Below are 12,783 nucleotides of genomic sequence, written 5' to 3' on the forward strand. Positions count from 1 at the left end.
AGTTTTTGAACAAAAAAATGCTCAAGTTGGGTACACGCAGGAGTGTTGAAATAGTCATCAGTCCTACAGCCTGTTTGGAAACACTCACAATCCGCTACTAACTTTAGCTGAGAGAAAAAGGGATGTTGGAGCCGTGACCTCCGCTACAGCTCTTCATTTTAAAATGTTAATTTAGTATTTCGCAATTGTCTGACGTAAGAACTAACTCCCCACCCCCGTTGGGTGCTTGGTTCAGGGGTTGTGTCATTTAAAACACATACAGCCTGGTACTCAGCCGCAGGAGCGAGAATTGGTGTCTAGTGTACGGACGCGTGTAAGGGTCAATCTCTGCTGCATTACAGCGCAGCCGAACCTCCGTTTGGAACATGTCGAGCGGTGCCATGTACGATAACTTGCAGTACAAAGACACGAGTATCTACTCTGTCGTGGATGATTCGGTAGCCACGCAGCAGACGGCGGCAAAAGGTAAGATACTGCTGTTTCCATTATTTTATTGTTACTTTTCTTTATGCTAATAAATTGTCTAAGAATTAGAAGCAAAAGATAAAATAAATACACAGCACAACAGAACAATAGACTTAAACACAACAAAGCACAATCAATGGCTGGACAAATAGGAGGACATGGAAAAGCACGGTTCATGGAGGTAATGATTAAAACAGTTTTTCAATGGCACAAAAACTAGGCCAGAGCCGAGTTGAGTTTTCTGCACATATTGATGTCAGGGAATCTGACAGGGCTTTTGAGGTGATACCTAAACTGAATGAGGTTTATCAAATATCTACCACAGCGCTGGTGAAGGTCGTAGTAGTTGGTGGTGTGACTGACAGTTTTGCCACTCCCAGGCCAACACCATTATTTAGCTATTTCAAGTGTAGCTGTGTTACTGATTGAAATGTTCCCTGCCTGGCAGACAAGCCTGTACCCCTGCCCTGATTAACCAAACTACTTGTGATACTATTGCCCTGATTTTTGTTGGCCCGGTCAGCACGTTAATCTAGTGAGTGCACTGAGGCAAGGTCAGTCCATTGTGATTCCAAAGTCTATAACCTGTTCTGTGACCTTGAAAGGACCCACCATGGGGGGGGGCCTGTATTTCTGACATGGGACTAAAGACAAGGCCTTGGTAGTGGCAGTACGTCAGTCGTTTTGTGAATTGATAGTGCTGAGCAGACCTATTTCTGTTTCAGGGGGAGTGCAGCCTACTGGCCCTACTCATGTAAACTTCGGCTGAGATGTACCACCCAGATCCTTGCACTGACATCCCTTATATCTGTTGAGTGTTTATATGTAAAGTGCAGATGCAGTAAAACTCCATGTTATTGTGAGAGTCGAATTACTGGGACCACCGGGAGCCTTTTTGGATGCCGCTTGGTTTGGCATGGCACAATATGGAGGAAGGGATAAAGTTCCCCAGACAGTGGAAGTGTATTGCCTACATTCCTGCAGCTGAAGAGAGGAGCCCCAGAAAATGAAGTGAGGAAGTATGGAGACAGGGCTACGCTTAGATATTCTATGAGGACCTTTTAGCAATGAATTGCTGAATAGTTCTCCCTAAGTATTGCCATTTGGTGGATGATAAGGTGGGGATGAGTGGGTGAGGGATACAGCAGATTCTGTTAAAGATAAGGAAGTTTCTAAGCAGGGAATTGCCCTTTTGTCTTTCCCTTATTGATGCTTCAGGAAAGCTAAAGATATCCAGGTGCAGGGTTTTCATACTAAATTCTGCTCATGTTTGTGGATACTCTTGCCTGCGTCTACCTCATCATTACCTGCTGTGAGAGACATCACCTTGCAAAAAGGCTTCCTCTAGTATAGCTAGAAAATAAAATACATATAAATATATATATATATATATATATATATATTCACTGAAAAAACCATAGGTTTCACACCAGTTATAGTCAGGAATTAGCATTTAAAAAACCTATTAAATTCACTGAAAAAACCATAGGTTTCACACCAGTTATAGTTACCTGGAAATTTTACTGACATAAAACCATTGAAATTCCCACGTTATAGTTAGTTGGACTCACTATAACTTGCGCGTGTAATGCACTGCTGATGACATCACATATTACATCACTCATGACATGGTCAGTGACATCACTCATGACATCACTGATGACACCATCCAGTGAATGTGTGCCTTTTAAAAAATAAATATGTTTTATATATGTATATGTAAAGGTCGATGGAAGAATAAATGTTTAAATAAGTGTCTAAATGGATGTTTTAAAAAAAATTATTGATTGAATAACTGGCTTATTAAGTGTATCTTAGTGAATACATATATTAGCGAGTAATGTTTAAATATTTAAATATATGTATCAGTGTTTCACTTTGTGTATAAGTGGCTGCATGGGTTGGTGAGTAGCTACATCTGTGTGTATATGGGTTATTAGATGTTTTTTTTAGTATCTTTATAATTGTCTGTTTGATTTGGTGGGGGTGTTACTTAGCACATAGATGCATCAATGACTGACTCACTGTTTGTATGTGTTTTGAAGACAGCATATGTGCCGGACTGTATGTGTGAATGAGTGTGTATATGTATGTGTTAGTAAGTGAATGACTGTCTCACTAGTGTCTTTATCAGTAACTACATATGTTTTAATCTAGTATATGGAAGTATTGATGTATATAAGTGATTATATGTGAGAGTGAGAGATTGAAAGAGTTCTTGTTTTAATAAGTATGTGTTTCTATAAGTGATTGTTTAGGAGACTAAGTATGTGTAAGTTTCCTTAGAAGTAAGGTGGTAGTGTGTGTATAGCTGTATGTGCAAAAAAATGGATGTTCAATAGTTTATTTGCATGTGTGAGTATGTGTGTGAGCAACTTTTGGAAGGCTGTCGGTGTGTTAACGGATGTAAAGATGTCTCACTACATATGATAAGTGAGTATATGTATGAATGACTATATAGAACTGTTGGTGAATGAGTGGATGTGTATATAAATGGTGGAATTACTGAATTGGTTGTTGTAACTGGTATAGGTATCTCCACTTTTTTGTAAATGTTAGTTTCTATTTTTGAATATGTGTTTCAAGGGTTACTTTACAGTGAAAGGAGGTCAGTCACTCTGTCACAAGGATGGTGTCATCAGTGATGTCATGAGTGATGTCACTGACCATGTCATGAGTGATGTAATATGTGATGTCATCAGCAGTGAATTACACGTGCAAGTTATAGTGAGTCCAACTAACTATAACGTGGGAATTTCAATGGTTTTATGTCAGTAAAATTTCCAGCTAACTATAATTTGTGTGAAACCTATGGTTTTTTCAGTGAATTTAATAGGTTTTTTAAATGCTAATTCCTAACTATAACTGGTGTGAAACCTATGGTTTTTTTCAGTGAATTTCATAGGTTTTTTTAAAGCTAATTCCTGTCTATATCGAGGTTCTAACCTACGATTTTTTTATAAATTTGCTGTTTTGAGTAAGTATTAAATATTATTATTATTATAATATTTTTTTAATCATTTTTTCCTGGGGCGCTCTTGGTGCGCGCTCCGGTAAGCTCCCTGGAAAGCGCACCCAGATCGCTACTTTCGTTCGTGAAAAAAAATATGAATGAGAAGTAAATAATAACGCAAGACATTTAGTACCATACATATAAAAGCAGTTTTTTAAAATAAGTAAATGATAATGATTTTGCATTTCCGTGAAACTATCAAAACGTCACTTCGGCGCGCCGCGTAAGCACCCCCGGAAGCGCCTACGTTCGCGCCGCGTATGCGCCCCGGAAGGACCTACGTTTGCGCCACGTATTCGCCCCGGAAGCGCCTACGTTCGCGCCGCGTGTGCGCACCCGGAAGCGCTCTGGTGCGCGCAGCATCAGCGCGTCAAGTCATGTGACCTTAAAATAACACTTTTCATTGGTTGCTAACAGTTTTTTTTACAAAGAATGAAATCCCCACCCATTTCCTTCACTTCTTCTTTCACTTTTGTGACTGAAAGACCTGGCTTTTTGCTCTTGCCTCTTTCTGGGTTAATCATGGCTGCCATACCATCCAGCAGTGAAGATGAGCCTGAATTCATCGATGAAGAGCCTCCTCAGCCAAAGGTGAAGGAGCATTTCATTTGAATTTTTTTTTCAATACCACCTAACCAGAAAAATGTTAATGCTCCAAAAGTGGAGTGCAGGATCTGCAAACAAGTCCTGTCACGGGGTGACCCCAAAAAGAAATATTCTTTTGGGAACTTTACAATGATACGGCATGTGGAGAGGAGGCACCCCCAGAATTATGCCCGGGAAAGTGTCAGGGCTCTGGCACAAGAGGTTCCCGGTGATGGGGCCTCTACATCCACCGGAGGAGCAACTACTTCTGGGAGGGGGCGATCGCAGGAGCTGGTTCCAAATATTCAACCTGCTTTCAACAAAGCTGTACTGAAATGCAGGTACTGCGATCAACTCCTTACCTATGGGGAGCAAAGTGTCCTGCTCATGGTTCGAGCATTGGAGAACCATCACTGCCATTCCCAGCCCTAATTTTTTTTGTTTTTTTTGCTCCTGTTGAGCAGTTTCCATTCCCTGTTTTTGTTTATGTTCTTTATAAAGAAAAAGAAGAAAAAAAAGTTCTTTTCAGAACTACCTCCAATTCTCATCAAAGAGCTATATTCTTAAAAAAAAGAAAAAGAGTAAGTGAAGTGGAGTGCATTGATAATGGAAAGGAAAATGAGTACGAAAGAACAGAAAAGTATGGGAAGAGAAAGGAAGTGAAGTAGGGGGACTGAAAGAAGGTGAGTGTTGGGAAGGAAAGAAAGGAGAAGGAGAGTGAATATGGAGAATGTGGATATTCAAAGAAAATGTTGAAAAGGAACAGGGGTAGATCTAGGTAGATGCGTCACTTTGTAAGCCCCTGCGCCACATTATTCCTACGTCAGGTGTAATGTATGCAAAAGGGACGTATTGACGCAAGAAAGGGTCTTAGAGGTGACGCAGTGAAATCTATGAGATATCACTGCGTCACTTTTATGACGCTGTTGCGTCCAAATATTACGCCTGTTTCACAGCAGGCGTGCAAGCCCTTTCTCATGGGGCCTGGCCCCATGTGAAAGGATGCAATGCTGGAGTTGCTTCATTTTTGAGACACACTCCAGCAATGCATTATTTTTGCGCTTACAGATGCGTCTGAAATACTGACGTATCTGTAAGTACTTTCGACATAATGCATCATATATTTAATATGACGCATGAGTAGAAGACTGAAGGCCTCATTTATGAGGCCATGCGTCACTTTTACGCCACCGGAGCGTCACTTTTTGTGACGCACCAGTGCTGTAAAAAATGCACCTTATTCAGTCATATTTACAAAGTGACGCATCTAGGTAGATGCGTCACTTTGTAACCCCCTGCGCCACATTATTCCTACGTCAGGTGTAATGTATGCAAAAGGGACGTATTGACGCAAGAAAGGGTCTTAGAGGTGACGCAGTGAAATCTATGAGATATCACTGCGTCACTTTTATGACGCTGTTGTGTCCAAATATTGCGCCTGTTTCACAGCAGGCGTGCAAGCCCTTTCACATGGGGCCTGGCCCCATGTGAAAGGATGCATTGCTGGAGTTGCTTCATTTTTGAGACACACTCCAGCAATGCATCACTTTTGCACTTACAGATACGTCTGAAATACTGACGTATCTGTAAGTACTTGCGACATAATGCGTCATATATTTAATATGACGCATGAGTAGAAGACTGAAGGCCTCATTTATGAGGCCATGCGTCACTTTTACGCCACCGGAGCGTCACTTTTTGTGACGCACCAGTGCTGTAAAAAATGCACCTTATTCAGTCACATTTACAAAGTGACGCATCTAGGTAGATGCGTCACTTTGTAAGCCCCTGCGCCACACTATTCCTACGTCAGGTGTAATGTATGCAAAATGGACGTATTGACGCAAGAAAGGGTCTTAGAGGTGACACAGTGAATAAACTGGGTTTTCCCCATGCTTTGCTCCCCGGTCCGCTCCCCGGTGCGCGTACCGGGCGCTCCCCCCGCGCAAATCGAATTTGACCATGTCATGAGTGATGTAATATGTGACGTCATCAGCAGTGCATTACACGCGCAAGTTATAGTGAGTCCAACTAAGTATAACGTGGAATTTCAATGGTTTTATGTCAGTAAATTTTCCAGCTAACTATAACTGGTGTGAAACCTATGGTTTTTTCAGTGAATTTAAGTTTTTTAAATGCTAATTCCTAACTATAACTGGTGTGAAACCTATGGTTTTTTCAGTTAATTTCATAGGTTTTTTAAATGCTAATTCCTAACTATAAGGGATGTGAAACCTATGATTTTTCCAGTGAATTTCATAGGTTTTTTAAATGCTAATTCCTAACTATATATAAGGCCCCAAACCTATATTTTTTTCTTTGAATTTCAAAATTTTGTTAATAGCAAATGTCTATAGCTATAAAATGTAATATTTTTGAAAAAGAATGAATCCTATATTTTATTTGTATTTAAAACAATTTTTTTAATGTATATTTTTCTTAAATTTTTTTTTTACCTTGGAGCGTGCCCAGGTGAGCGCCCCGTAAAGCGTAGTCTTTTGAAGCGCCCCAGGGTGCGCTCCGGAGAGCATCCCGTTAGAGCTATTGCCGCGAACAAAAACATCACTGTGACGTATCGCGTAGCCGCGTCCACGTGATACGCACGGCGTAAGCGCACCCGGAAGCACTCGAGCGAATACGATCGCGCAACGTAAACATGTGACGCGCTTACGCAACGCGCCCGGGGGCGCGCGCCGCGTAAGCGCGTCGGTCATGTGACCTAAAAATAACACTTTTTATTGGTGCAGAACAGTTTTGGTTTCATAATGATGAAATCCCTGGTCTTGTGACCTGAAAATAACACTTCTCATTGGTTCAGGCCTTTTTTTTTTCCAAATGATGAAAGACCCCACCTTTTTTCCTTATTCTGACTTTGTCCTTTGACTTAGGAAGACCTCTTTTGCAAACTTCAAGTAAATTTTGTACTTTGAAATGGCTTCAATAGCAGCAGCAGCTGGAGCATCTGCACCACTACCACAACCACCAAGAGGACCACCACAAGATTACATTGGTGGTCAACAAGAGGAGGAGGAGGAGGAGGAGGAGGAGGAGGAGGAGGTGGAGGAGGGGAGGAGAAGATGGCTGCAAGAACACAATACCCCATACCAGCCAAAACCACACATTGTATGAGAGGTTTTTTTCGATCCCAGAGGGCAGGAAAAAAGAAAATGCGGCCAAGGTGACTTGCCTAATCTGTGGCATGGAACTTTCCAGGGAAATACACTTTCGGAAACAGCACCATGATTCGCCACATGCAGCGCAGGCATCCAATCAACTATTCTGCTGCAGAGATGAGGGAACTGGCCAGTAACCTTCCCCAATCTTCAAGCTCCACCTCCCAAAGAAATCAACCCACTCCAACGGGACCAGAGGCAAGGGAGACGATGCCTTGCATTCAGCCACGGTTTGGGGATTTCCGTATAACATGTATACATTGTGGTAAGACCATCTCCTATGGTGAACTAAGCATAAAGCTCATCGTCCTTGCTGTGGACAACCACAAATGCCCCAAAAAACCCTAATTTTTTCTTATTTTTTTTTCTGCTCCAGTTGAGCCATTTTCAATTCCCTGTTTTTTCGTTTATCCCCATAAAAATAACAAAAAATATATAAAATAGTTCGTAAAAGCCAAAAAAAAGTACAAAATGTTCAAAAAACACAAAAAAATATAAAACAAAAAGAAGAAAAAAACAGTTCTTTTTAGAACTACCTCCAATTAAAAAAAAAGGCTACATTTTTTAATAACTCTGTCATTCTTCTTTCCCCATGGGCCGCTCCCCGGTCCGCTCCCGGTGCGCATACCGGGCACTCCCCCCCGCAAATCAAAAAAATATATATATATTTTTTGCCCTGCGGGGCCCTTTTATAGGCCCCACATCAAACCTAGGGGGTCTACTCTTCCCCCTTATGGTCATTTCCCCCTTTTGTTTTTTCCACCTCTTGTGTCTCGATTCTACCGAGACACAAGATGGCGGCCGCTCCGGACTGTTTCGAATGTTTACAGACACCCGAGAGCCAATCAGCTTTCCGTGCGTACCTCGCGTGGCGCGCCCAGAGCGCTCCCCGGAGCGCGTACCGGGGCGCTGCCATAGATATATATATTTTTTTGAACCTAAATTACTTAAAAACCACTGGAGCACATATCTTGAGACATAGCAAAGGCACATCGGGCTACCAGTCCCTACAATTTTGCCAAGTTTGGTGCAAATCCATTCAGCCGTTCGGGCTAAAAGTGAGTTCAACCGCCATATGGAAATTAACATGGAGAAGACACGTTTTGGGACCCCCTTTTATCTCGGCCCCCGCTTGACGAATCCCCCCAACATTTTCAGGGAAGGAGCGGAGTGGGCCACGAACTTCGAGAAATTCGCGAAGATTCGTCCACCGGCGCCAAAGTTATTCCCAATAGAATGTTGTGGATTTCCTATGGAAAGTAGATCCTATCTATAACTACCTACTGGCGACCGCCAGTAGGTAATATATATAAATACCCAAAATTGGCCCCACAACTTCAGACAGTGTATATACATCCCCTGTCTGGAAAATTGTTATAAAGTTGATGTTCAAACCATCCCACCTTTGGCCAGTCCAAGGTCTTCTTATTTATTTATTTATTTATTTGTTTTTTGCATTTATATTGCACAACAGCTACCCAAAAAGGGTTTCCCGGCGCTGAGCAGTCAGTTGACAGATGGAAGAAGAGTGTCTTATTTGTCAAACAGCCAGTTTTTTAGCAAATTACGGAAACTGGAGTAGTTTCTTTTGTTTCTCAATGAGATAGGGAGAGAGTTCCAGTGCAACGGGCCAAGGTAGGCAAAGGATTTGCCTCCAGTGCGTGCTAGCTTAACTTTAGGGATCATGAAACGGCATTTGGTAGCTGATCTGAGACTTCTAGATGGAATGTGAGCTTTGGCCAGGGTGCAAAGGTACTTGGGGGCTGTGTTGGCTTTTATTTTGTACATATAAGTGAGTGCTTTAAATTTAACTCGGTTTTCTACGTTTAGCCAATGTAATTTGCGTCGAAAAACAGAAACAGATTCCCTTTTTGGTACTTTGCATAGTAGTCTCATTGCCGCATTTTGGGCCATCTGTAGACAATGGAGGTTTGCTTTATTTGACCCCAAGTAGAGAACATTTCCGTAGTCTAATCGGGACGTGATCATGGCATTGACTACCGTTTTTTTTTGTGGACTCTGGGAGCATCCAGCAGATTTTCCTCAGCCATCTACTGACGGAAAAGCAGGTGGCTGCAACTTTTACTGATTGTGCGTGCAGTCTCAGATTGTCATCAAGGAGTATGCCTATATTGCGTACTTGAGATACCGGGACAGGGAGGATGCCCATTTTTTCTGGCCAATGTTTTGGGTTCCACAGATGTTTCTGTTTCCCAAGAATTATTACCTCGTTTTTTCTCCATTTAATTTTAGGAAATTTACTTTCATCCAAGTTACGATGTTATTTAGTCCTAATTTGAGCATAGAAGTGTCCTTGGGATTTTGAGTCGTGAGTGAAAACATAATTTGCAAATCATCAGCATACGAATAAATCGAGAGTCCAGACTCTTCTGCCAACTCTACCAAAGGTTTGACATATAGGTTGAAGAGAAGTGGACTCAGGATAGACCCCTGTGGAACACCATGTGTAAAAGAGTGGATTTTAGAGCTAGCATTTTGGGAGAAAACTTGAAAAGTTCTATTGGAAAGAAAGGCCTGAATCCATTTGAGAGCTGCTCCACCTATCCCTATGTCAACCTGACTGTGAGGGGTGAAGCAGCTGATGTGTGATTACATATTATGTTAAGTGTCTATGAATGTGTTTTTCTAGGATCTTTGATAGAATTGGGAGCAGTGAAATAGGTTGATAGTTTTTAATGATAGTTTTTAATAACAGATGTATCTGCATTTGTTTTTTTTAATAGCGGGTGAATCATAGGGGGTTTCCAGGGAGATGGAATTTTGGACTCTTTAATGGATGCATTGAGTACGTGGGTTATGGTTGACATCACTGGATAATTAAGTTGTTTAAGGATATTTGCTGGGATGGAGTCCTTCGGTGATCCTGATTTAATAGATTCTAGTAGCTCTCCTACACTATCCGTTGTTAACAGGGGCCAATCCCTTAACGCGTGGTCGGCCTTTACTTGGCTGGGTTCCTGTACCTCATGCGGTAGGGAAGCCTCAGGCTTGGATGTATTCAGGTTTGAGGGGTTACCATATTCGGAGTCTTGTGAAATAATTTCTTGGTATATACCTTCCACTTTGTCTATAAAGAAGATTGCTAATTCTTTGCATTTGGTTTGGGACAGTGTAGGAGGTTTGGCTATTGCATCCGAGCCTGCCAGAGTTTTTACTGTGTTGAATAATGTTTTTGCATAGTTTGATGCTTTGGAGACAGTTAAGTTCACAAAGGAGGCACGAGACTGCCTGCATTCTTTGTGATATTTACTCAAAGCTGTTTTATGGGCTAATTTAGCTATATGGTCATATGTTCTCCTCCAGTTTCTCTCTAAGATTTTACAACTAGTTTTGGAGTTCTTCAGGGAATCATTATACCACGGTGCTGGTGGTTGATGTAAAGTTCTTTTAAGTTTTGAGGTGGGGAGACAGACGTCAACAGCTTCCATGAGCCAGCTTTGTACTGCATTTGCAAGGGGGTCTACCTCTTGCTCAGGGGATGGTATGTGATCCTCCAGACATTTGTTCAATTTTTCTATGTCTAACCTCTTCCAGTTTCTTTGTATATTCTTAGCACTATTAGCAGTGCTTAATGTATTTCTATCATGAGGTGAAGTCAGGTAGAAATTTATCTGGTAACGATCTGACCAGATCGTTGGTACGGTTGGTAAGCAGGTGATGGTATCTAAATTAGAAAAAATGGGATCTAGGAAATGCCCGGCTCTGTGAGTTGGTCCTGCATTATCCAGCTTAAGGTTTTGTGAAGCCATATCCGAAATGAGTCTAGTACTATTTTTACAAGTGGCATCTTCTAAATGGAGATTTAAGTGAAGTTTGCCTTATTTGTTATCTGGCATGAGATTTCTTCCATTAAGTCAGGAATCCAATTAGCCGTGTGGTCTGGGGGCCGATACATAAGTACCCCTGAAAGACTAAAATTTGGAGAGAGAGTGAGTTTAAAAAGGGCTGCTTCGCCTGCTGCAAGCAGAATTTGATCTAAAGTGAAATATATATATATTTTTTTAATTATCGCAATTCCCCCCGTATCTTTTTGGTTCTGTCCACTCCTACAATGGCATAGTTGGACAGTAGGGCTACTGCTATATCTGGTCCAGAGCTCTCTTGGAGCCAAGTTTCCGTAAGAAAGACCGCATCAGGCTGGTCGCTAAACAGAAGATCAAACATATTTGTTTTATGTTTGGGGAGTGAGAGGCAGTTAATACTTATCATCTTGTATGTTGTCGGTTTGTTACATTGGTTCATTTGAAATATATTCACACTTTCTTTTGAATTTAAGTAAAATCCGCAATGATTGCAGAGGAAAGAATCCAAGATGTTGTGGACTCTAGCACAAGCGGACATAGGAGGTTTCCAGATGGCTTCAAGTAGTTTAGCGTAATAAGTATAGGTCGCTGGCTTTCCTTGCCACAACAACCAGCCCGCTGCCAGCTCCAATTAAGCATGGGCGGATTTTGCGGATTCGTGATCAGCGAATTTGCGGATTTGCGGATTCACAATCCGCAAAAATCCGCGGATTCTTTTTTTTGTGTTTGCACGGGTTTCTGCCAGTTCGCAAGAGTTTTTGTACAATTTCGCAAACGCGAACTTACCTGTCGGGTTGCAAGTTTTGCGAACTTGTTGTTTCTACGTGTCCAGCCTGTTTACGACCCTCTTCTTCATCACTGCCACCCTCTGTCACCACTGCCACTCTCTGGTAAACCCATGCCACCCTCAGGCTCACCCATGCCACCCTCTGTTTCATCACAGCACCCTCTGGTTGACCAGTGTACATTATTGTGGCAAAGCAAAGCACACCTTCCCTGCCTCAAGTGACCTGAATTAATTTGGGGCTGATTAATGTGTCACAGAATATTTTTTCAGCTGGCACCTGCTTCCTTAGTGCTTCCTGATTAATGATGTGCTTGAACTTTTGCACCTGCTAAGTGCTTTAATTTTTGCAAAATTAGTTACAACACCTGCCCTGCCCCAACTGACATTAATGAATTAGGGGCTGAATAATGTGTCACTGAATTTGAACTTCCAGCCTGGCTCCTGCTTGTCTCCCTTAGCTGTAATTCAGGACCTTTGTGGCATACGTGTAACTATTCTGAGGGTCAGAGCAGGGTCACACAATAGTTGCAAGTAGGCAACTGAACTCTGGAGGGGCCCCTCAGGAAGCACTACAGGAAATGGCTACTAATGATGAGCTTGAACTTTTGAACCTGGTAAGTAGTTTCAGTTTTCAAAAAATCATTTTTCTGCAATTTAGCGCTTATTCGCGGGGCACGAATAAGCGCAAAATTGAACTGGGAAGCCGCGAATAGTGCGAGCAAGCAATAAAATCCGCCTCTCGCGGATTTGCGGATTTTCGGTAAATTCGCGGGAGTTCGCGGATTGCGGATTTACTGATAATCCGCAAAATCCGCGAACGGAACGAATTTTTCACCCATGCTTAGCTTCAATTCCCTCCCAAGATGGCAGTTCCTGGTGTTGAATGCAAAACAAACAGTTGATGGACAGAATGCAGAACAATGTCATACATTCACC

The 12,783-nt window shown here is 42.0% G+C and overlaps 1 protein-coding gene across 1 annotated transcript in view; it reads left to right on the forward strand.

Annotated features, from left to right (window-relative positions):
* Positions 1–259: 259 nt before the first annotated feature.
* Positions 260–12,783, forward strand: part of LOC147701850 (CD209 antigen-like protein C) — a 124,185-nt gene continuing 111,661 nt past the window's right edge. The window contains exon 1 of the mRNA XM_086930483.1: positions 260–465. Coding sequence (XP_086786609.1) covers positions 366–465 — 100 coding nt within the window. The 5' untranslated portion in view covers positions 260–365. The remainder of the gene's footprint in view (positions 466–12,783) is intronic.

This window comes from Lissotriton vulgaris, chromosome 7, assembly GCF_964263255.1.
Source record: "Lissotriton vulgaris chromosome 7, aLisVul1.2, whole genome shotgun sequence".
Classification (NCBI taxonomy): domain Eukaryota; kingdom Metazoa; phylum Chordata; class Amphibia; order Caudata; family Salamandridae; genus Lissotriton; species Lissotriton vulgaris.